The sequence below is a fragment of the Dendrobates tinctorius genome, unplaced genomic scaffold, assembly GCF_039654945.1.
Source record: "Dendrobates tinctorius isolate UK_male_01 unplaced genomic scaffold, ASM3965494v1 ptg000130l, whole genome shotgun sequence".
NCBI classification, from domain to species: domain Eukaryota; kingdom Metazoa; phylum Chordata; class Amphibia; order Anura; family Dendrobatidae; genus Dendrobates; species Dendrobates tinctorius.
The window spans coordinates 2,037,224-2,063,651 of record NW_027361798.1 but is presented as its reverse complement, the minus strand read 5'-3'; the positions used below and the strand labels follow the sequence as shown (position 1 = coordinate 2,063,651).

Genomic DNA, 26,428 nt, shown 5'->3' with positions numbered 1-26,428 from the left:
CCTGGATCCACGCTATAAAGGCAAATTACAAAACATCATGCCACACGAGAACCTTGACCTAATATTGGCTAATAAACAAGCAACTCTGGTAAACCGGTTGGTTGAGGCATTCCCAGCACACAGCAGCGGTGATGGTTCTCACACGTGCCGTACGGGCCGGGGGCAGCTTGGCAGAGATGTTCGTGATGCACACAGCAGAAGTGGCGTTGGAGACAGGGGTTTCATGACAATGTTGTGGACTGATTTTTCAAGTACCGCTCACACAACTGGTAATACTGCATCGATGGAAAGTGACAGGAGACAGCAGTTGTCAACTATGGTTACAAACTACTTTTCCTCCCATATCGATGTTCTCCCACACAGGTCATTCCCCTTTGACTATTGGGCTGCTAAACTGGACACCTGGCCTGAATTGGCACAATATGCCTTACAGGAGCTCGCTTGCCCAGCTGCAAGTGTGCTATCGGAAAGAGTCTTCAGTGCAGCTGGATCAATCCTGACAGAAAAAAGGACCCGTCTGTCAACCCAAAATGTGGATGATCTAACCTTCATTAAAATGAACCATGCATGGGTTTCCAAGGATTTTGTCCCACCTACCCTTGATGACACATAGGCTGCCAGAAAAATGGCTTGTTTTGGTCCTCCTCCTAATCTGCGAACTTGACCTATTTTGCCTTTTGCATCAGCTGAATGTCCCACGTCAACATATGCCACTTTGTAAACCGCCCTAACTGGGCTGCCCCCCCCCATGGCCGGGGTCACCACCTAGCGCACGAAACCGTGTGAGTGCCGTTGCCCTGGACAGGTGGGTAGGCCGACTCTTGGGCGCAGGCACTGCCACAGGGTCCCTCATAGTGCAATCAAGTGTCTCTGACGGTGGTGGTGCACACCCGCCGTCAGACACACCGCCGTACTATGAGGGGCCCAGTGCCAGTACCGACGCCCACAAGTGTGCCCCCCTTGTTAGGGCAGGGCTCCAGCATTTGCAATGTTTACCTCTCCCTGCTCCTCCGCTGAGTAGTCTGGGCTGTCAAATCCTTCACTGGGAGTGCCACTACAAATTGATTGAACTGAAAGATGATGGTTAAGATGTAGCTATGCCCTGTCCTGCAGGCCGGGCTCCAGCTCCAGATGATCAATGGCTTCCATTTCTTATGGACGTCGACTCACAATGACATGCAGTGGTGGTTTATCATCAGCTTTCACAGTTTTCCTACTCACAAACGTGTGACATTCCGGCGCACATTTTAAAATGTGCCCTCTCATGCCAATCAAATAGAATTGCCTATGGCCTGTGGCTTCTGTCTTTTGCACTCCAAAGTTACGTGACAGATCATGATAGCCAGTGAGCACCATGTTTACATCGCTCCCTGTGATAAAAATTTGATTGAGATGAGTAACAGTGATGGAATCAACGGAAGTGCGATACAGCAAGACTTTATTCACAAAAAAATGTTTTCACTTTCTCAACACACAAATTAATTGAGGGTCAGCATCGCCTATGAGAATTGTGACGGAAGTTTTTCCCATGAATAGTAATTCCTAGATTTCTGCAATCACTAGCCTTTATGTCAGTAATTGTTTGCATCTCATTTCCTATTGCGGAGAGGCTGGACTGTATTACTGAGACAGAAATATATATGAAGATTTAAAAATAACACCAAAAGTATATAGTTGTGTACGCCTCAAATGCATTTCCTTGTTTCCACTTTTTAGATTGCTGTGTTATCCATGCTGAGAACACAGAGCTTTTACATGTTTAAACTATGCTATACATATACCTGCTATCCAGTGATAAAGTACCCTTTCTCAACTTTGTACAATCTGGTCAAATCCATACTGGGCCTGAGAACATCTGAGTCTGCCTCCTGATCTATAGACATATATTTTTAATGTGTAAACTAGGCTACATATATACGTGTTATCCAGTGAAACTGTACCCTTTATCAACTTTCTACAATGTTGTTGAATCCATACTGGGCCTGAGAACGGCTGCCGAGCTGTTAAGCAAGCTACAGCACCTGTGGTTTGGACACGTAATTTTTTCAGGAATGACGGTTAGGCCTAACTCCGGAATTGTGGTTGACCTGAACTTACTGGGAAATCATCTTTCGCGGGGAATAATCTGAATCCCAGATCCCCATCACTAACGGAGTTCAGCAGGTTATCTGCACCTGTAAGTGACAAAAGCTGGTCCTTTCAGTGTAGCGTGCATGCAGCCCTGGACATGTACGGGAATGCTAGACCTGTTATTGCTCGATCTCACGTGCCAGAGCCTCGCTTATCCCTCTAGTAAGCTTGACGTGTACTGCGGGGGCATGCCGGAGTCTCGGTTGTTAACGGAATAAAGCTGAGAAATCGCTAGCACAACTACAAACACACATACCACACCACACACAGAATTGACAAAGCTTTCAAAGTGTGCATCTTTTCTTTAGGTGGCATGGTTGTGGTTTCCCGGGTGGAGTCCAATTAAGCCACAGGCTCCACTCTTGATGGTGCCCTTTTGGACATTCCTTTAAGGTTCAGCTTTGCAATCATACTGCCCTCGGAAACCAAAAACTTTGCCTTCATGGACGCTGTTTGGAGGTTCGTGGGAATAACGCCGCCCGATCAGCAGTCGGCATATGGGTCGCCCTCCCAGGGCTGTGGGGTACTCGGTACCGGGCCGGTGTCAGTGGGATGTGTCACAGCAGCGGTGACCCGGACGGTGGCCCTGGGCGCCCATGTAAATGGCGTGGTATAATGGTAAAGAGTTTATATAGATAGTTTGATGCCACCTGTGGTGTTCAGCAACATAGATGTTAGGCCGACGCTGCATGCAGATCCTCTGGGACTGATGGTGTTGTGCAGCAAAGATGGTGAAGCTCCCCACAGGTGGAGCTGGAGTCCCAGGGAAGTGTAGATGTAGTGATGGGGGAAAGGCACAGGTGGTGTAGGTGCTGGTACCCAGATGTAGCGGTGCTGGAATAACTGTAGGACATTAGAGCGTGCAGTTCCAAAGCTTTACTCACAGTCTGCAGGTTACACAGATGCCTGCCTCCGTGCTGTGTCCTCCAGGTCAGGACCTCAGCCAACCTCCGGGACCAAAATGGAAAGCTCCCTTCCAACACTCCGCCAACATGCACCTTCCTGAACATCTCCTTTCTAGCGCTTGTGGGGGAAGCACTCACAGGACCGTGGTTCACTGAAGCGCCTCCTGTCTAACAGATGTTCCTCAGACTTTACTTGTATGGCAGACAGCTCTAGCCTTTTCCTTCTGGCTCCCACACGTCGATGCTGGGGCCTCCGAGCCTTAGTTGGGTACAGAGCATTTATAGCTGTTACTTCCCCCGGTTTCTGCTGCAGGAACGTCAGTGTCCCTACAAACTCGGAGGCCGGAATCGGGACCATGCGCTCCAGCTAGAAGTGAGCCTTAACTCTGCTCATCCTCCAGCTCCCCTTCTCACGTCCAAACACTTGCCCTTCCCTGCACAGAGTGCCCTAACTTACCTCCTCCCGACCACAGAGAGCAGCTCCTCACCAGTCAGGTTCAGAGGTCTCCCTGCTAGCCTGGAGTGGGAAATGTGTTGTGTGTTGGTTTCACTGCTAGAGAGATCCTTCGGTGCTCCCAAGCTTGACAACACACTCCCTAGGAGGAAGGTAATGCCACAGTGGCGACCGTACTCTTGGGGATGCCACAAGTGCACTGAGGCCCAGCCACTGCTGGATGATGCTGCTGGTACATTGACCCAGACCACTACATTCCCCTCGCACTCTACACTGCCAGAATCTGACCCAGAGGAAACTCAGGTTCCCCTTCCCACATACTATACCACCTTACACGGTGACAAAGAGGAAGGTGCAGATGAAAGTGCAGGTTCCTTGAGCAGGTGGGGGGGGCATACTCATGGGCGATGGCACTGGCACAGGGCACCGCATAGTATGCAAAAGTGTCTCTGTCGGTGGGAGGGCCTAAACAGCCAAGTGCAGTGAGATGGAAGATGGGGACGACAAGGAGTTCAGAGTAGTGCAGGGATTCCCTAGCAAGGAGACTTATGTAATTGTTTTCAATGTTGGGACAGCAATTTTTGGGGAGCACTATACTCTGGTGAATGATAGATGGGGCCCACCATACACTGGAACATTCCAAAGGTGGACATCAGACACTGGAGCAGCATTTACAGGGCCCATTATACACTAGAGCAGTAGAAATGGGGCCCATTATATATGGAGCATTATTTGGGCCCATAAGATAGTGGAGCTTCATCCATTGGGACCAACATATACTGTAGCATTATGTGGAGCTCATCATATACGGTTTGAAACATTATATGGGAATAATGATTCCGTATGGAGAAATATATGGGCCTCATTACTCTGTATAGCGCACTCAGCGCTGGCCATAATACTGTATGGAGTTATATACTGTCCATTTTTGGAGGTATTGGAGAATTTAAAATGGATATCAGTCATGAGATGTAAGAAGTGAAGTATTTTTCATTGTACTATACCGCTATTTCTCTGCCGTATCGGAGCATCATGAGTTGTGGTATGTGTTAAAGAGGCGCTCTTTGGCCCTGGGCCCACGAAAACCTGGAGCCAGCCCTACCCCCCCACAACTGTAGCCAAATAACCCCCATTTTTCAGTGCGTAACTTGTATTATGAAGTAAATTAAGGTTGACAAGCTTAAGTAATAAGAATTGATGCTTTTGGCATTCAAATGGGCACTGTAGCTGTGCTTCCTGTCCTCCTCTCACTGCCGATTTTAATTCCCCATTGACTTACATTGGGTTTCGTGTTTCGGTCGGACCCCCGACTTTTCCCTATAGTCGGCCGATTTTGCTCGACCCGACTTTTGGAAAAGTCGGGTTTCATGAAACGAAACTCGACCCTAAAAAACAAAAGTCGCTCAACTCTAGTCAGTGACACATTAGGGCATAAATACAGGAGACCATGGATCCTATTGAGGGTCACTGTTGGAACACTCTCTTGGCAGGCACTGTTGGAGTTCTCTATTGGGAGGTATTGCTGAGGCGCTCTATTGGAGGCACTGTTGGGGTGCCCTATGGGGGCACTATTGGGGCGCTCTATTGGGGGTACTTTTGGGGAGCTCTACTGGGGGAACTGTTGGGGCACTCTGATAGCACTGTTGGTGCTCTCTATTAGGGGTATTGTTGGAGCGCTCTGATAGTGCTGTTGGGGCTCTCTATTGGGGCACTGTTGGAGCACTCTGGATGGCACTGTTGAGGTGCTCTGGGGGCACTGTTGGGGCTCTCTTTTAGGGGGTACTGTTGGTGTGCTCTATTGGGGGCATTGTTGAGGTGCTCGATTAGGGGTACTGTTGGGGTGCTATGGGGGGCACTGTTGAGGTGCTCTGAGGGGGGTCACTGGGGCTCTCATTTGGGGGGTACTGTTGGTGCGCTCTATTGAGGGGCACTGTTGCTTAAGGTGACTGCCATTATGCTTGATATTTGATAGACACAGAGAACAAGAATGATCTTTGTAGGGCAACATTTGACGATCTAGGAATGTGTGTGAGAGAAGACTCATCCTAAAGTAGAAAATATAAGTAGGGATGAGTGATTGTTGGTACTTGATGAAGGGTCAATGTGTCCCAGAAATCCACTGTATTTCTACCCTTCATTAGAACCCACTTACAACAATAATCTCAGATCCCACTTATTGAATAAGTCGCCGACCAGAAATTCCCTTTTATTTTTCTATCGCTATATTGATTTTTGACTTTGCAATCAAAATGACAAGTTGGTGTCCTTGTTCTCCTCATCTCAAATCCTTGCCATGAGTGACCAGTGCTGGTGAAAATGCTATATGATGTGCCTGACTATCTACACTTGTTGAGGAAGGGCTTAAAGGGATCAAAACAGTGGCTCTGATTACAGCTTGTGTGTGTTGTTTGGTTTTTACACCAATTACTTCAATGGAACTGAACTACAATCCCGGGCACAACCTGTAGACAGGGGAGGCGCTGTTCTGAGAAAGCAGCCATGTTAATTTAATTTTGGACAACCGATTTTTGTACCGTTTTGCATGTTTTCCCCTTGTTACCCATATCACAGTGCCCTACAGAGAAGGTCAGAAAGCAGTGCCGTTCCATAGTCCCCCCTTCATAAACACAGAAGTAAGAGGGCAATTACCAGTAAAAAGAAAGCATTTACACTACTAAAGCAGGACGGCCCCGCTGAAGATCTAACAACTATAGGGAGAAAAATACTTTATCTAAAAAACTAATTAAAGCTGCCAAAAAGGAAACAGAGAAGCACAAAGGAGAGTAACACTAATCCCAAGCTGTTCTTCACCTATATCAATAGTAACAGACTCATGAGTGACAGTGTAGGAGCCTTATAAAACTGTGAGGGAAGAATGGTTGTAGATGATGAGGAAAAAGCGAATATATTACACATAGGGATGGGCGAGTCTACTCGCTAGGACTTGTTACTCGGCGAATAGTAAGGGACTCGCTGGACTCGTTACTCGGCGAGTCTCCCAGTGATTACTCGTACAGTAACGAGTCCAATGCAAGTCAATGGCAATCCTAGTTTTGTCAGAGTTTTTTTTTCTCACTCGCTAGACTCGCTATATCACATCGCTGTCAACAGCGAGTCTGAGCGAGTCTACGATTCCGAGTCCTGTATACTGGATTCGGGACTCGCTTATACAGAATCTGTTATGTTCCTACAAGTTTCCAAGACAGCCTATGTCAACACACAGCGATTGTGAGCGAGTCTGAGCGAGTCTACGAATCCCGAGTCCTGTATACTGGATTCGGGACTCGCAAATAAAGAATCTGTTATGTTCCTTTGTAATTTGTAAATCGCACATTACTCGCTAAGACTCGCTTCCCCATTCATTAACATTGGACTCGCTAGACTCGCAACGAGTAGCGAGTCCCGGGCTCGGACTCGCTAGAGTCAAGCGATTCCGAGTAATTTAGGACTCGCCCATCACTAATTACACACCTTCTTCTCCACGGTATTCACGGTGGAAAATGAAATGCTGAGAGACAAGAAAACCCGATATTAAGGGTCATCAATCTAACCCAAGAAGAGGCGCAAATCCGGCTAAATAAGATTACAATAGATAAATCTCCGGGTCCGGGTGGCATACACCCACGAGTACTAAGAGAACTAAGTAATGTAATAGACAAACCATTATTTCTTATATTTAGAGACTCCGCAAATGTGGTACCAACATTCAAAAAGGGCTCTAAAAGTGACCTGGAAATTATAGGCCCGTAAGTCTAACCTCTGTTGTTGGTGAGATATGTGAAGGGTTTCTGAGGGACGTTATTCTGGATTATCTCAATGAGAATAAATGTGTAACGCCATATCAGCATGGGTTTATGAGGAATCTCTCCTGTCACACCAATCTAATCAATTTCTATGAAGAGGTAAGCTATAGACTGGACCAAGGTGAGTCATTGGACGTGGTAGATCTTAATTTTTCCAAAGCGTTTGATACCGAGCCACACAAGAGGTTGGTACACAGAATGAGAATGCCGGGTCTGGGGGAAAATGTGTGTAAATGGGTAATTGGCTTAGTGATAGAAAGCAGAGGGTGGTTATAAATGGTATATTCTCTAACTCGGTCGCTGTGACCAGTGGGGTACCGCAGGGGTCGGTGTTGGGACCTCTTCTCTTCAACATATTTATTAACGATCTGGTAGAAGGTTTACACAGTAAAATATCGATATTTGCAGATGATACAAAACTATGTAAAGCAGTCAATACAAGAGAAGATAGTATTCTGCTACAGATGGATCTGGATAAGTTGGGAACTTGGGCCGAAAGGTGGCAGATGCGGTTTAACAATGATAAATGTAAGGTTACACACATGGGAAGAAGGAATCAATATCACCATTACACACTGAACGGGAAACCACTGGGTAACTCTGACATGGAGAAGGACTTGAGGATCCTAGTTAAAGATAAACCTACCTGGAGAAGCCAGTGCCAGGCAGCGGCTGCCAAGGCAAACAGGATCATGGGGGGCATTAAAAGATGTCTGGGTACACATGATGAGAGCATTATACTGCCTCTGTACAAATCTCTGGTTAGACCGCACATGGAGTACTGTGTACAGTTTTGGGCACCGGTGCCCAGGAAGGATATAATGGAAGTAGAGCTGGTACAAAGGAGGGCAACAAAATTAATAAAGGGGATGGGGGAACTACAATACCCAGAGGGATTAGCAAAATTAGGATTATTTAGTCTAGAAAAAAGACGACTGAGGGGCGATCTAATAACCATGCATAAGTATATAAGGGGACAATACAAATATCTCTCCGAGGATCTGTTTATACCAAGGAAGGTGACGGTCACAAGGGGGCATTCTCCTCCTCTGGAGGAGAAAAGGTTTCTCCACCAACATAGAAGAGGATTCTTTATTGTTAGGGCAGTGAGAATCTGGAATTCCCTGCCTGAGGAGGTGGTGATGGCGAACTCAGTCGAGGGGTTCAAGAGAGGCCTGGATGTCTTCCTGGAGCGTAACAATATTGTATCTTACAGTGATTAGGTTCTTTAGAAGGACGTAGATCTGGGAATTTATTCTGATGGAATATAGGCTGAACTGGATAGACACATGGCTTTTTTCGGCCTTGCGTACTATGTTACTATGTTAATAGAGCTGTGCATTGTACACATAATTTAGGCTCCTGTAGTAACGCTCATCATTCACTGTCCTAAAGATGATGGAGTTACCTCTCATTGTATGGAGTTCTTGAGGAAATATAAAAGTGAAGTCCTAAACAACAGTAAAAAATTAAGAATTATTGGAAAAGACCAGACCCCCTTTTTGATTGAATTTCCAGCCGGTTACAGATATTCTGCCCAACACAAATATTTGTATGCACCGATACTACACCATTAGTGATCATTATCCAGGACAATAAGTAAATTATATTTCTGAGCATTTACTATAAACTGTTATATTTCTTTCACTTAGAGACAACACATGATGCGAAACCAACACCCAAAACATTTCAGAAAGCAGCACCTACTAATTTACTGGGGAAACCGGACCCTCATAAGAAGCTGTTCATGAAGATAATTGGTCCCAGAGTTCTGAAAATGCCTACTGCCAAGGTCCCGCGACAGGTTGGAAATCCAATATCCAGTAAGGCAAGACTTGACCTGCTAAAACTGCTGAAAAAGAAAGACAAAACACAAGGCCTTGTAGATCCACAAACTCGCAGCAAATCAGCCAGGGACAGACAAGGCGAGCATGAAGAGCAAACTCGAAAGAAACATATCGCCCTTCCTTATCCTATCGACTCAAAGATGTCAGCTGGCCAGCCTGGATCCATCATGGATCCTACAAATCAGACAAGGCGGTGGATGAAAGGCATTGCTGGATATAAAAAGACAATTATTAGACATAAGGTAACAAGAAGGTCACCTCAAATGTATGTGAGAAAGAAAGTGCTTTCAACATCAGCTGAAGATGCCTTCACAAGATCGCCTGCTACCAAAACAATAATTGCACCTCACAAAATATCAAGCACAACTACAGCTAAATATACAACTACAACCTGTCCATGGACACCAATAACAACTAAACCTACAACTGCATTGAGTCAAATGGCACTTACCACTACAACTAAACCTACAACTGTACTGAGTCCAAGAAGAACAACGTCCCCTCCAACTACAACCAACCCAGCACCAAGGGAAACTAAAGGTACACGTACTCTAACAACAACTATAACTAAACCTGGAACTACATCTATCACAACTATTAAACATTTGCACACATATCATGTGAAAACAAGCCCAATTAAGCCACCTACTGCTACCACTCCAACAAAAAACACAACAAGAACTAGACCTACAACACTCAGTCTAACAACCACTACTAAACCTACAGCTACATTCAGTTCAACAACACAAACAGTTACCACAAAATTTTCTATTGTATTCAATCCAAAAACAGCCACAATTACAACTAAGCATACAACTACACCAAAGGCAAAAAGTGAAGCTCAACCTTCAACTGCAATCATCCCAATAACCAGGAGAACTAGACGTACAAGAAATTTCAGAACTAAATTTAGGACTTTATCCATTCCAGCTACTCCTATGCCTACAACTTCATCTTATCCAACTACACAATCAATTACTACTAGATTTACAACTGCTTTCAGTCCAACGATAACCTCAAGTACAATAACCAGGAAAACTAGACGTACAAGAAAATTCAGAACTAATTTTAGGAATTTAGCCATTCCAGCTACTCCTATGCCTACAACTACATCTTGTCCAACTACACAATCAATTACTACTAGATCTACAACTGCTTTCAGTCCAATGATAACTTCAATTACAAAACAAATTACACTGAGTCCAGCAACAAGTAAACCTTTGAATACAATAAAATCAACAAAGAAAACTGAGATTAGTCCAACAACAACCAACGTTAAATCTGAAACTACATTCAATACAGCAAGCACAGCGAATAAGCATATGTCTACATACAGACCAGCAATAAGCATTACTACACCTAGAATCAGTACTAAGAGTACTAAGCCTACTACTCTTAGTTCAACAGCTACAACTAGTCAAAAAAATACACATACACCCATTCCAACAACTGCAACAGAGCTTACAATAACTATACCCATATCATTTCCAACAACTACACCTATACCAAGACCAAAAACTACAGCTACAACTACACTCTGTCCATCAACTACACTAACTTCATCTATTTCAACAACTTCACGCAATCCAACAACTACACCTACAACTTCACCCAGTCTGACAACCACAAATACAACTACAAACATTCCAACTAGAAGTACATCCGTTCATATGATACCTAAAACTGCACTTGTTCTAACTACATCAACTGAACCTACAACTAAATTAATAACAACCACACCTACAACCACATCCATTACAACTACAACCACACCTACCACTATACCCATTCCAACAACAAACATCCCAACAACTACATTCAATCTAACAACTACACCTACAAGCACACCCAGCAGAACTGCAAGTACACTCTATCAAAAAACTACATCAAATTCAACAAGTACACCAGCTTTCACACCTACAACTTTACCCAGTCCAACAACTGCAAATCCACCTACAGCCATTCCATTTGCAACTGAACCTACAACTACACCCATTCATACAACTATAACTACAATTACAATCATTCCAACAAATAAAACTGGACCTACAAACACATCTATTCCAACAACTACGACACATGCAACTATACCCATTACAACTGCATCTACAACTATACTCATTCCAACTACACCTATAACTACCAAAATTCCAACAACTACCATTACACACATTCCAACTACACCTGCAACTACTCTCATTAAAACTACTACTACACTAATTCCAACTACTACACACATTCCAACTGCAACCACTTATACAACTATTCCCATTCCAACTACACCCAAATCAACAACATCTAAAACTACATTCATTCAAACAACTACTCCTACAAGCACACCCAGTGCAACTAAAAGTACACTTTGGCCAAAAACTACTCAAAATCCAATGAGAACATCAGCATCTACACCTACAACTGCACACAATCCAACAACTATAAATACACATACAATCATTTCAACTACAAATACACCAATTCCTACAAGTACACCCATTCTAACAACTATACCTACAACTACACTCATTACAACAATTACAACTGAACTTACAACTACATCCATTTCAACAAGTTGGACACTGAATACTACATCCATTACAATGCCGACACCTACATTGATTACAAATACTACATGTACAACTGCAAACATTCCAACAACTACACCCATTCCAATTACAAGTACATCTACAACTATACTCATTTCAACCACACCGAAAACTACATCCAATACAAAAACTACAAGTACACCTAGTGCAACTACAACTACACTGTGCCCAACAACTACACAAAATCCAACAAGTACACCAGCAACTACACCAACAAATGCACCCAGTCCACCAGCTACAAATATACCTACAACCTTTATAACTACATCTGAACATACACCCATTCATACAACTACAGCCATTCCTACAACTACAAAAGTAAGTATAGCTAAATCCATTGATTCAAGTACGACACCTACAACTACATCCATTACAACACCCCCAAGTACACTTAGTCCAACTACAACTACACTGTGCCCAACAACTACACAAAATCCAGCAAATACACCAGTGACTACACCTAAAAATACACCCAGTCCAACAAGTACAAATACACCTACAACCATTATAACTACATCTGAACATACACCCATTCCTACAATTGCAGCCATTCCCACAACTACAACTGTAAGTATAACTACAGCCAATGAATCAAGTACGACTCCTATAACTACATCTATTACAACAACTATAAGTACACCTAGTCCAACCACAACTACACTGTACTCAGCATCTACACAAAATCCAACAAGTAGAGCAGCAACTACACCTTCCATTGCACGCAGTCCAACAGCTGCAAACAAGGCTACAAGCATTATAACTACATCTGAACATACACCCATTCTTACAACTACACCCATTCCTACAACTACAACTGTAAGTATAACTACATCCATTGAATCAAGTATGACACTTATAACTACATCCATTACAACACCTACAAGTACGCCTAGTCTAACTACAACTACACTGTGCTCAACCACGACACAAGATCCAAAAAGTACACCAGCAACTACACCTACAAATGCACCCAGTCCAACCACTAGAAATACACCTACAATCATTATAACTACATCTGAACATACACCCATTCCTACAACTACAGCCATCCCTACTACTACAACAGGAAGTGTAACTAGACCCAATGAATCAAGTACGACACCTACAACTACATCCATTACAACACCTATAAGCACACCTATTCAAACTACAACTACACTGTGCCCAACAACTGCTCAAAATCCAACAAGTACAACAGCAACTACACCTACAAATGCACCCAGTCCAACAGCTACAAATACACCTGCAAACATTATATCTACATCTGGACATACACCCATTCCTACAACTGCAGCCATCCCTACTACTACAACTGTAAGTATAACTAGATCCAATGAATCAAGTACCACACCTCAAACTACATCCATTACAATACCCACGAGTACACCTAGTCCAACTACAACTACACTGTGCCCAACTACACAAAATCCAATAAGTACACCAGCAACTACACCTACAAATGCACCCAGTACAACCACTGCAAATACACCTACAATCATTATAACTACATCTGAACATATATCTATTCCTACAACTACAGCCATTCCTACAACTGTAAGTATAACTAGATCCAATGAATCAAGTACTACACCTACAACTACATCCATTACAACACCTATAAGCACACCTATTCAAACTACAACTAGACTGTGCCCAACAACTACACAAAATCCAACAAGTACACCAGCTACTACACCTAGAAATGCACCCAGTCTAACAGCTACAAATACACCTACAAGCATTATAACTACATCTGAACATACACCCATTCTTACAACTACACCCACTCCTACTACAGTCATTCCTACAACTACAACTGTAAGTATAACTACATCCATTGAATCTAGTACAACACTTAAAACTACATCCACTACAACAACACCTACAAGTACGCCTAGTCTAACTACAACTACACTGTGCCCAACCACTACACAAAAACCAAAAAGTACACCAGCAACTACACCTACAAATGCACCCAGTACAACAACTGCAAATACACCTACAACCATAATAACTACACCTGAACATACAGCCATTCCTACAACTACAACGGTAAGTATAACAGCATCCATTGAATCAAGTACTACAACTACATACATTACAACACCTATAAGTACTGCTAATTCAACTACAACTATACAAAATCCAATAAGTACACCAGCTACTACACCTAGAAATGCACCCAGTCCAACAGCTACAAATACACCTACAAGCATTATAGCTACATCTGAACATACACCCATTCCTACGGCTACAACTGTAAGTATATCTACATCCACTGAATCAAGTACGACTCCTATAACTACATCCATTACAACAACACCTACAAGTACACCTAGTCTAACTACAACTACACTGTGCCCAACAACTGCACAAAATCCAGTAAGTACACCAGCTACTACACCTAGACATGCACCCAGTCCAACAGCTACAAATACACCTACAAGCATTATAGCTACATCTGAACATACACCCATTCCTACTACTACAACTGTAAGTATATCTACATCCCCTGAATCAAGTACGACTCCTATAACTACATCCATTACAACAACACCTACAAGTACACCTAGTCTAACTACAACTACACTGTGCCCAACAACTGCACAAAATCCAGTAAGTACACCAGCTACTACACCTAGACATGCACCCAGTCCAACAGCTACAAATACACCTACAAGCATTATAGCTACATCTGAACATACACCCATTCCTACTACTACAACTGTAAGTATATCTACATCCCCTGAATCAAGTACGACTCCTATAACTACATCCATTACAACAACACCTACAAGTACACCTAGTCTAACTACAACTACACTGTGCCCAACAACTGCACAAAATCCAATAAGTACACCAGCTACTACACCTAGACATGCACCCAGTCCAACAGCTACAAATACACCTACAAGCATTATAGCTACATCTGAACATACACCCATTCCTACTACTACAACTGTAAGTATATCTACATCCACTGAATCAAGTACGACTCCTATAACTACATCCATTACAACAACACCTACAAGTACACCTAGTCTAACTACAACTACACTGTGCCCAACAACTGCACAAAATCCATTAAGTACACCAGCTACTACACCTAGACATGCACCCAGTCCAACAGCTACAAATACACCTACAAGCATTATAGCTACATCTGAACATACACCCATTCCTACTACTACAACTGTAAGTATATCTACATCCCCTGAATCAAGTACGACTCCTATAACTACATCCATTACAACAACACCTACAAGTACACCTAGTCTAACTACAACTACACTGTGCCCAACAACTGCACAAAATCCATTAAGTACACCAGCTACTACACCTAGACATGCACCCAGTCCAACAGCTACAAATACACCTACAAGCATTATAGCTACATCTGAACATACACCCATTCCTGCTACTACAACTGTAAGTATATCTACATCCCCTGAATCAAGTACGACTCCTATAACTACATCCATTACAACAATTACAACAACAACTACAAGTACACCTAGCCTAACTACAACTACACTGTGCCCAACAACTGCACAAAATCCAGTAAGTACACCAGCTACTACACCTAGACATGCACCCAGTCCAACAGCTACAAATACACCTACAAGCATTATAGCTACATCTGAACATACACCCATTCCTACTACTACAACTGTAAGTATATCTACATCCCCTGAATCAAGTACGACTCCTATAACTACATCCATTACAACAACACCTACAAGTACACCTAGTCTAACTACAACTACACTGTGCCCAACAACTGCACAAAATCCATTAAGTACACCAGCTACTACACCTAGACATGCACCCAGTCCAACAGCTACAAATACACCTACAAGCATTATAGCTACATCTGAACATACACCCATTCCTACTACTACAACTGTAAGTATATCTACATCCCCTGAATCAAGTACGACTCCTATAACTACATCCATTACAACAATTACAACAACAACTACAAGTACACCTAGCCTAACTACAACTACACTGTGCCCAACAACTGCACAAAATCCAATAAGTACACCCGCTACTACACCTAGAAATGCACCCAGTCCAACACCTACAAATACACCTACAAGCATTATAGCTACATCTGAACATACACCCATTCCTGCTACTACAGCCATTCCTACAACTACAACTGTAAGTATATCTACATCCACTGAATCAAGCATGACTCCTATAACTACATCCATTACAACACCTATAAGCACACCTATTCAAACTACAACTACACTGTGCCCAACAACTACACAAAATCCAACAAGTACACCAGCAACTATACCTACAAATGCACCCAGTCCAACATCTACCACAACAGAAAAAAAATATCTATCAATACCCGAACACATAATGTCTACTACCACTAAAACTACAACTACACTCAGTCATCTAAAAAGTACAAGTATAACTAAAATTCTAACTCTACCAATAGTACAAAGCAAAATAACCACCAAAGCTGTAACTATATGTATGGAAAACACAACTGCGAGTGATCATGGACTTTCTGCAGACGGACATAAACATACAAAAGACAAATGTACTATCCAAGTTCACACCAAACAGCAGGAATTGACTAGTGAACAAGACCAAAACAACAACCAATGCCCCCCTATAACACTGCACTCCAACTCTCCCTGCCTGACTAGTGGACCACTATATAACCTCCAACAGAAGTTTGTGGACATCGCGAAGAAAACAATGGAGGATATAATAACTGCAATACATGAAGCTAATAAGAAGAGTTGTCAACCATGGTAGACCGAAAATCAATCACATAAAGTCAAGAGACAAATCAAACAATATAACAAATTGTATCCACTGTAACTGCATAAAATACAAAAGTAAGATAATAAACAATACAAATCTTTATATTGTACTGTATGTGGTTAAAACATAGGATCACAAAGAAATACAGACAAATATGGACAGTCAAGCAAGTATATGTATATACACAAAGCTACTATAGATTACATTTGGGAACTACAGTGGGTACGGAAAGTATTCAGGCCCCTTTACATTTTTCACTCTTTGTTTCATTGCAGCCATTTGGTAAATTCAAAAAAGTTCATTTTTTTCTCATTAATGTACACTCTGCACCCCATCTTGCCTGAAAAAAACAGAAATGTAGAAATTTTTGCAAATTTATTAAAAAAGAAAAACTGAAATATCCCATGGTCTTAAGTATTCAGACCCTTTTCTCAGACACTCATATGTAAGTCCCATGCTGTCCATTTCGTTGTGATCCTCCTTGAGATGGTTCTACTCCTTCATTGGAGCCCAGCTGTTTGTAATTAAACTGATAGGACTTGATTTGTAAAGGCGCACACCTGTCTATATAAGAGCTCACAGTGCATGTCAGACCAAATGAGAATCATGAGGCCAAAGGAAATGGCCAAGGAGGTCAGAGACAAAATTGTGGCAAGGCACAAATCTGGCCAATGTTACAAATTAATTCCTGCAGTACTCAAGGTTCCTAAGAACACAAAGGCCTCTATAATTCTTAAATGGAAGAAGGTTGGGACCACCAGAAGTCTTCCTAGACCTGGCCGTCCAGCCAAACAGAGCAATCGTGGGGGAAGAGCCTTGGTGACAGAGGTAAAGAAGAACCCCAAGATCACTGTGGCTGAGCTCCACAGATGCAGTAGGGAGATGGGAGAAAGTCCCACAAAGTAAACTATCACTACAGCCTCCACCAGTCTGGCCTTTATGGCAGAGTGGCCCGACGGAAGCCTCTCCTCAGTGCCAGACATATGAAAGCCCGCACAGAGTTTGCTAAAAAACACATGAAGGACTCCCAGACTATGAGAAATAAGATTCTCTGGTCTGATGAGATGAAGATAGAACTTTTTGGTGATAATTCTGAGTGGTATGTGTGGAGAAAACCAGGCACTTCTCATCACCTGCCCAGTACAATCCTCACAGTGAAACATGGTGGTGGCAGCATCATGCTATGTGGGTGTTATTCAGCTGCAGGGACAGGACGACTGGTGGCAATTGAAGGAAACATGAATGCAGTCAAGTACAGAGATATCCTGGATGAAAACCTCTTCCAGAGAGCTCTGTATCTCAGACTTGGCTGAAGGTTCGCCTTCCAACAAGACATTGTTCTGGCTTCAGAAAAACTCTATGACCATTCCTGACTGGCCCAGCCAGAGTCCTGACCTAAACTCAACTGAGCATCTCTGGAGAGACCTGAAAATGGCTGTCCACCAACGTTCACCATCCAACTGACGGAACTGGAGAGGATCTGCAAGGAAGAATGGCAGAGGATCCCCAAATCCAGGGGTGAAAAACTTGTGGCATCATTCCCAAGAAGACTCATGGCTGTACTAGCTCAAAAGGTGCTTCTACTTAATACAGAGCAAAGGGGCTGAATACTTATGACCATGTGAGTTTTCAGTTTATCTTTGTTAATAAATTTGCAAAAATTTCTACATTTCTGTTTTTTTTAGTCAAGATGGGGTGCAGAGTGTACATTAATGAGAAAAAAATGAACTTTATAGAATTTACTAGAGTTGAGCGACTTTTGTTTTTTTAGGGTCGAGTTTCGTTTCGTGAAACCCGACTTTTCCAAAGGTCGGGTCGAGCAAGATCGGCCGATTATAGGGAAAAGTTGGGGTCGTCCCGAAACACGAAACCCAATGTAAGTCAATGGGGAATAAAAGTCGGCAGTGAGAGGAGGACAGGAAACACACCTACAGTGCCCATTTGAATGCCAAAAGCATCAATTCTTCTTACTTAAGCTTGTCAACCTTAATTAACTTCATAATTAGTGTTGAGCGATACCGTTCGATACCCAAAAATACCGTATCGGATGGTATCGCCCGATACGAAAAAAATATCGGGTATCGCCGATTCCGAAACCGGAAGTCCCATTCAAGTCAATGGGACTTCCGGTATCGGAATTTAAAAAAGCCCTTTATTTCCTTGTTGGCTAATTCTACATAATTGAAAACAAATAAGAATCATGTAGAATGTATTGTGGGAGGTGGAGGAGACATTAAAAGCATAGTGGTTTATTCAAATCACATGGCATAGCATTAATTCCAATTTTTTTTTTCAGTACGTTCGGAGGTAAAAAGATATTGACTATGTTAACCTTTTTTATATTTTGTCAGATATGTATGTTTCACAACTTCCATGCTCTTCACGTTCTTTTGTACTTCTCCCACACTTTCTCCTTCATGATCCGCAGCAGTAGCATTTTTTTCATCAACTTTTTCTTCACCTTATTCATCTTCTTTTTCTTCATCTTCTTCCCATTAATTTTTTTTTCCATTCTTCATATTCTTCTTATTCAGCTATTATCAATTTTAATATGCTATTTCTTCATCTTCTTCCTATTCTTCTTTGTCTTCATTTTCTTATGGTGACAGGCAATCCTGTAGTACTTGTCTATAAAAGTTATAAGATTACACCTTACGATCTGCCTGTCACTAAAGATTTACAACAGGATTTGTCCACGTTCAGTTTGGCCTGCAGCAGCAGGCATTTTCCAGGGGCACCACGAGGAGGAACGGACTCACCCCCATTTACTGCTTAGTCTTCTTCTGCTTATAATTTTGATTTCTTCTATGCTGATTTTTAGTCTTATGCTTAATGTTCTTCTGCTTTCTGTTCTTCTGCTTTTGCTTCTTCTGCTTCTTGTTCTTCTGTCTTTTGTTCTGTATCTTGGTGGTTGTCTTCATGTTCTTTGTCCTCTTGGTCTTATTATTTAGGGTCATATTTCTGGTCTTCTTTGGTGTGGTCTTCAGGGTCGTCGTCATCAGGGTCGTCGTCATGGAGATCAATAAGGATTACCAAAGACAATTTCAAAAAGCTTGATCTTGGAAATGTAGCAGAAGGTACAAGAAGGCTGAGAAACTGGCGAGAACCAGCAGACAGTGCTGGCACCCGGATGGGTAGCAGAAGGAACAAGAGCCAATGGCACTACCGAGGACCAACTGACGGTGCTGGACCACGGTTACTAAGCAGAAGGTACCTGTGCTAAAAAGCACTACCAAGGACCAGCTGACGGTGCTGGACCTCGGATACCAAGATGGAGGCACCTAGGCCAAAGGCTGTAGCGAGAACCAGCAGACAGTGCTGGCACCCGGATGGGTAGCAGAAGGAACAAGAGCCAATGGCACTACCGAGGACCAACTGACGGTGCTGGACCACGGTTACTAGGCAGAAGGTACCTGTGCTAAAAAGCACTACCAAGGACCAGCTGACGGTGCTGGACTTCGGATACCGAGATGGAGGCACCTAGGCCAAAGGCTCTGGCGAGAACCAGCAGACAGTGCTGGAACCCGGGTGGGTAGCAGAAGGTACCCATTCAAAGCAAAGTAGCCAGGCCGCAAGCCGGCCGCAGTTACCGAAACCCACAGTCCTACAGGGGGTCCATGTTCCATTGGCACTACGGATCCAGCCTTCAGTGCCAGTTCCCGCAGCCCACATAGGAGTCACCTAAACTGCAGGCACCGTAGAGTCGGCTAACCCGGCCGCAAGACGACAGGACAACGGATGGGTGGCATAGTGACCTTGAAACTACCCGGAAACAGCAGGCGTGCTGAAAACAGGCTGGGCAACAGGGAGTACCCGTGCCAAAGACACTGCCGAGAACCAGCTGACGGTGCTGGAACCCAGATGGGTAGCAAAAGCTACAAGAGCCAATGGCACTACCGAGGAACAGCTGACGGTGCTGGACCACGGTTACTAGGCAGAAGGTACCTGTGCTAAAAAGCACTACCAAGGACCAGCTGACGGTGCTGGACTTCGGATACCGAGATGGAGGCACCTAGGCCAAAGGCTCTGGCGAGAACCAGCAGACAGTGCTGGAACCCGGGTGGGTAGCAGAAGGTACCCATTCAAAGCAAAGTAGCCAGGCCGCAAGCCGGCCGCAGTTACCGAAACCCACAGTCCTACAGGGGGTCCATGTCCCATTGGCACTACGGATCCAGCCTTCAGTGCCAGTTCCCGCAGCCCACATAGGAGTCACCTAAACTGCAGGCACCGTAGAGTCGGCTAACCCGGCCGCAAGACGACAGGACAACGGATGGGTGGCATAGTGACCTTGACACTACCCGGAAACAGCAGGCGTGCTGAAAACAGGCTGGGCAACAGGGAGTACCCGTGCCAAAGACACTGCCGAGCACCAACTGGCGTTGTTGGAGCCCAGGGACAATCATGGTGTAGGCCGAGGCCTACTTGGTGGTAGTTTTAGATTGTTTGTAGGCTACAACAGACTGTCAACGTGCTCCAATTAGGCATCTGTCTCCACTCTGTTTCCAGGATTTCACGTGACCACCAACACCGCCAGTTTATGCGTACAGTAGCCGTCTGCCCAATCCACACGTGTTCCAGTGTTACTGGTGTTCTGTAATGTCAGCAGATCCCCTGATGTTTGTCTGCCAATGTCTCCTGCTCTGTCCACATTCCCACCACTTGCAGTGGGAAGGTGGACAGCGCAGGAGACAGTGACACACATTGGGGGATCAGCTCACGTTACAGAACACCAGTAACACAGGAACACGTGTGGAATGCGTGGACGGCAACTGTGAGCAGGAACTGGCGGTGTTGGAGGTCAGGGGAAATACTAGAGACAGAGTGGAGACAGAGGCCAAATCAGAGAATGTTTAAATCTGAAGTAGTTACAATTTGGAGGCAGCAGCAGTTTGCCCTCCACACAGCAGGGGATCAGCTGACGTTACCGAACCCCACTTTCACATGAACGAGTGTGTTTTTCTGTGTGGACAGCACTTCCGAGCACCAACTCGCGTTGTTGGAACCCAGGGACAATCAGGGTGCAGGCTGAGGCCTACTAGGAGCCAGGTGTAAAGCTGAGGTATTTTGACTTTGGAGGGAGCAGGACACTTTGCCATACACACAGCAGGGGATCAGCCGACGTTACCGACCCCCACTTTCACATGAACAAGTGTGTTTTTCTGTGTGGACAGCACTTCCGAGCACCAACTAGCGTTGTTGGAGCCCAGGGAGAATTATGGTGTAGGCCGAGGCCTACTAGGAGCCAGGTGTAAAGCTGTGGTATTTTGAATTTGGAGGGAGCAGGACACTTTGCCCTCCACACAGCAGGGGATCAGCCGACGTTACCGAACCCCACTTTCACATGAACAAGTGTGTTTTTCTGTGTGGACAGCACTTCCGAGCAACAACTAGCGTTGTTGGAGCCCAGGGACAATCAGGGTGCAGGCCGAGGCCTACTAGGAGCTAGGTGTAAAGCTGAGGTATTTTGACTTTGGAGGGAGCAAGACACTTTGCCATACACACAGCAGGGGATCAGCCGACGTTACCGACCCCCACTTTCACATGAACAAGTGTGTTTTTCTGTGTGGACAGCACTTCCGAGCACCAGCTAGCGTTGTTGGAGCCCAGGGAGAATTATGGTGTAGGCCGAGGCCTACTAGGAGCCAGGTGTAAAGCTGTGGTATTTTGAATTTGGAGGCAGCAGCAGTTTGCCCTCCACACAGCAGGGGATCAGCTGACGTTACCGAACCCCACTTTCACATGAACGAGTGTGTTTTTCTGTGTGGACAGCACTTCCGAGCAAAAACTAGCGTTGTTGGAGCCTAGGGACAATCAAGGTGCAGGCCGAGGCCTACTAGGAGCCAGGTGTAAAGCTGTGGTATTTTGAATTTGGAGGCAGCAGCAGTTTGCCCTCCACACAGCAGGGGATCAGCTGACGTTACCGAACCCCACTTTCACATGAACGAGTGTGTTTTTCTGTGTGGACAGCACTTCTGAGCACCAACTAGCATTGCTGGAGCCCAGGGACAATCAGGGTGCAGGCCGAGGCCTACTAGGAGCCAGGTGTAAAGCTGTGGTATTTTGAATTTGGAGGCAGCAGCATTTTGCCCTCCACACAGCAGGGGATCAGCTGACGTTACCGAACCCCACTTTCACATGAACGAGTGTGTTTTTCTGTGTGGACAGCACTTCCGAGCACCAACTAGCATTGTTGGAGCCCAGGGACAATCAGGGTGCAGGCCGAGGCCTACTAGGAGCCAGGTGTAAAGCTGTGGTATTTTGAATTTGGAGGCAGCAGCAGTTTGCCCTCCACACAGCAGGGGATCAGCTGACGTTACCGAACCCCACTTTCACATGAACGAGTGTGTTTTTCTGTGTGGACAGCACTTCCGAGCACCAACTAGCGTTGTTGGAGCCCAGGGACAATCAGGGTGCAGGCCGAGGCCTACTAGGAGCCAGGTGTAAAGGTGAGGTATTTTGACTTTGGAGGGAGCAGGACACTTTGCCATACACACAGCAGGGGATCAGCCGACGTTACCAACCCCCACTTTCACATGAACAAGTGTGCTTTTCTGTGTGGACAGCACTTCCGAGCAACAACTGACGATGTTGGAGCCCAGGGATAGTCATTTTGTAGGCTGAGGCCTACTTGGAGGCAGTTTAAGATCAGACGTTGTTTGAATTTGGAGGCAGCAGCAGTTTGCCCTCCACACAGCAGGGGATCAGCTGACGTTACTGACCCCCACTTTCACATGAACAAGTGTTTTTTTCTGTGTGGACAGCACTTCCGAGCACCAACTAGCGTTGTTGGAGCCCAGGGAGAACCAGGGTGCAGGCCGAGGCCTACTTGGTGGCAGTTTTTGATTGTTTGTAGGCTACAACAGGCTGTCAACGTGCTCCAATTAGGCATCTGTCTCCACTCTGTTTCCAGGATTTCACGTGACCACCAACACCGCCAGTTTATGCGTACAGCAGCAGTCTGCCCAATCCACACGTGTTCCTGGGTTACTGGGGTTCTGTAATGTCAGCAGATCCCCTGATGTGTGTCTGCCACTGTCTCCTGCTCTGTCCACCTTCCCACCGCTTGCAGTGGGAAGGTGGACAGCGCAGGAGACAGTGGCAGACACATATCGGGGGATCTGCTGACATTACAGAACCCCAGTAACACAGGAACACGTGTGGAATGCGTGGACAGCAACTGTGAGCAGGAACTGGTGGTGTTGGAGGTCGGGGAAATACTAGAGACAGAGTGGAGACAGAGGCCAAATCAGAGAATGTTTAAATCTGAAGTAGTTACAATTTGGAGGCAGCAGCAGTTTGCCCTCCACACAGCAGGGGATCAGCTGACGTTACCGAACCCCACTTTCACATGAACGAGTGTGTTTTTCTGTGTGGACAGCACTTCCGAGCACCAACTGGCGTTGTTGGAGCCCAGGGACAATCAGGGTGCAGGCCGAGGCCTACTAGGAGCCAGGTGTAAATCTGAGGTTGTTTGACTGTGGAGGGAGCAGGACACTTTGCCATACACACAGCAGGGGATCAGCTGACGTTACCGAACCCCACTTACACATGAGCGAGTGTTTTGTCTGTGCGGACAGCACTTCTGAGCAACAACGGGCGTTGCTGTAGCCCAGGGAAAATCAGGTAGTAGGCCGAGGCCTACTTGGTGGCAGTTTGCGATTGTTTCTAGACTACTACTAACTGTCAACGTACTCCAATTAGGCCTCTGTCTTCACTCTGTTTCGAGTATTTCCTCTGGCTTCCAACCACGCCAGTTGCTGGTCTGAAATGCCGTCTGCACAACCCACACTTGTTCCTGTGTTACTGGGGTTCTGTAACACCAGCTTCTCCCTAGAGGTGAGTCAGGCAATGTCTCCTGCTCTGTCCACATTTCCACTCCAAGTAGTGGGAATGTAGACAAAGCAGGAGACATTGCCGTGCTCACCTCTGGAGATGAGCAGATGTTACAGGACCCAGGTACCACAGGAACAAGTGTGGATTGTGCAGACGGCACTTGAGAGCAGAAACAGGCGGTATTGTAGGCCGGAGGAAATACTCAAAACAGAGTGGAGACAGAGGGCAAATCAGAGAACATATTAAATCAGAGGTAGTCAGAAGTTGTAGGCAGCAGGAGAGTTTGCCGTACACACAGCAGGGGATCAGCTGACGTTACCGAACCCCACTTACACATGAGCGAGTGTTTTGTCTGTGTGGACAGCACTTCTGAGCAACAACGGGCGTTGCTGTAGCCCAGGAAATAAAGTTCAGGTCATAGAAACATGAACACAACAGGAGACCTGGATCCTGTTGCCAGCCAATTATTTATTCTGGAAGAGGACTGGCAAATTCAGGTGAGATCCAGGCCTTGTTCATTTTCACAAAAGTAAGCCGGTCAACATTATCGGCGGATAGTCGCGTGCGATGGTCTGTTACCACACCACCTGCAGCACTAAAGACACGTTCCGATAATACACTGGCAGCAGGGCAAGCCAGCACCTCCAATGCATACTGGCTAAGCTCTGGCCATGTATCCAGCTTAGAGACCCAATACTTGAACGGGGATGAGCAGTCTGGGAGTACACTAACAGGGCAAGACATGTAGTCTGTCACCATCTGACGGAAACGTTGCCTCCTGCTGACTGGAGCCGTCTGTGATGGTGTAGCCGTTTGTGGCGGTCCCACCAAACTTTTCCACATTTGGGCCATACTGGCCTTGCCTTGTCCTGCGGCACTGCCTCTGCTACCTCTTTGTGCAGAGCTTCCTCCTCTGCCTCTACCCACATGGCTGCTTTGAAAAGCACTACCAGCAACACTTGTGGGGGGAATGGAGAACATGATGGCCTGCACAAGTGTTTCTTGGTACTCCCGCATTTTTCGCTCCCGGTTCAACTGTGGTATGAGGCTTTGTAAGTTGTCCCAGTAGCGAGGATCTAGGAGGGTGTACACCCAATAATCAGCCGTGTGGAGAATGTTGGCGATGCGGCGGTCATTTAACAAGCACTGCAGCATGAAATCAACCATGTACTGCAGACTGCCAACTGGACCGGAAACGCTGTCCCCAGCTTGAGGCAGCATCTCTGCCTGCTCAGCATCACCCCACCCTCGCTGTACACACTGACTACTAGAGCCTTGTGTACCTCCCTCCTCTGGAGAGATGTGTTCCTCCTCCTCCATTGACTCCTCGTCATCCTCCTCACTAAGTGTCCCCTGCCTGGGCCTTTGTGTGGATGCACGTTGCGCAGCAGATGGCATTTCTGACTGCTCATCCTCGACCTCTTCAAAAACCTCCTCACTTAGTGCTTGTAAGGTTTTTTGAAGCAGACAGATGAGGGGGACAGTCATGCTGATTAGTGCATCATCTGCACTGGCCATCCGCGTGGAGTCATCGAAGGCACGCAAAACTTGGCAGATGTCCCTCATAGTGGCCCACTCAGTGGTGGTGAAGTGTGTCCGGCGCACAGTGCGACTTGTTTGCGCCTGATGCAGCTGGTACTCCATTACTGCTGCCTGCTGCTCACACAACCGCTCCAACATATGTAACGTTGAATTCCACCTGGTGGGGAGGTCACATATGATGCGATGTTCTGGCAGGCGGAATCGGCGTTGCAGAGATGCAATGCGCGATCTTGCCATGCTGGAACGCCGCAAGTGAGCACACTCTAGGCGAACCTTGTGCAGCAGTGCATCAAGATCCGGATAGTCCCTCAGAAAGCTCTGCACGACCAAATTGAGCACGTGTGCCAGACATGGTATGTGAGTGAGGTTGCCTAGGCCCAGAGCTGCCACTAGATTTCGGCCATTGTCACTCACTACCAAACCTGGCTGGGGATTCGCTGGCACAAACCACACATCGCTCTCCTGCTTGATGGCATTCCAGAGCTCCTGTGCTGTGTGGCTCCGATTCCCCAAAGAA

The 26,428-nt window shown here is 45.4% G+C and overlaps 1 protein-coding gene across 1 annotated transcript in view; it reads left to right on the top strand.

The window, feature by feature from the left end:
* The window catches only part of LOC141047972 (uncharacterized), a 36,074-nt gene extending 19,547 nt beyond the window's left edge, over positions 1-16,527 (top strand). Inside the window, exons 6-8 of the mRNA XM_073543346.1 lie at positions 8,945-9,381; positions 12,876-13,056; positions 13,283-16,527. Of these exons, the coding sequence (XP_073399447.1) occupies positions 8,945-9,381; positions 12,876-13,056; positions 13,283-16,527 (3,863 nt within the window). The remainder of the gene's footprint in view (positions 1-8,944; positions 9,382-12,875; positions 13,057-13,282) is intronic.
* The last annotated feature ends 9,901 nt before the right edge of the window (positions 16,528-26,428 follow it).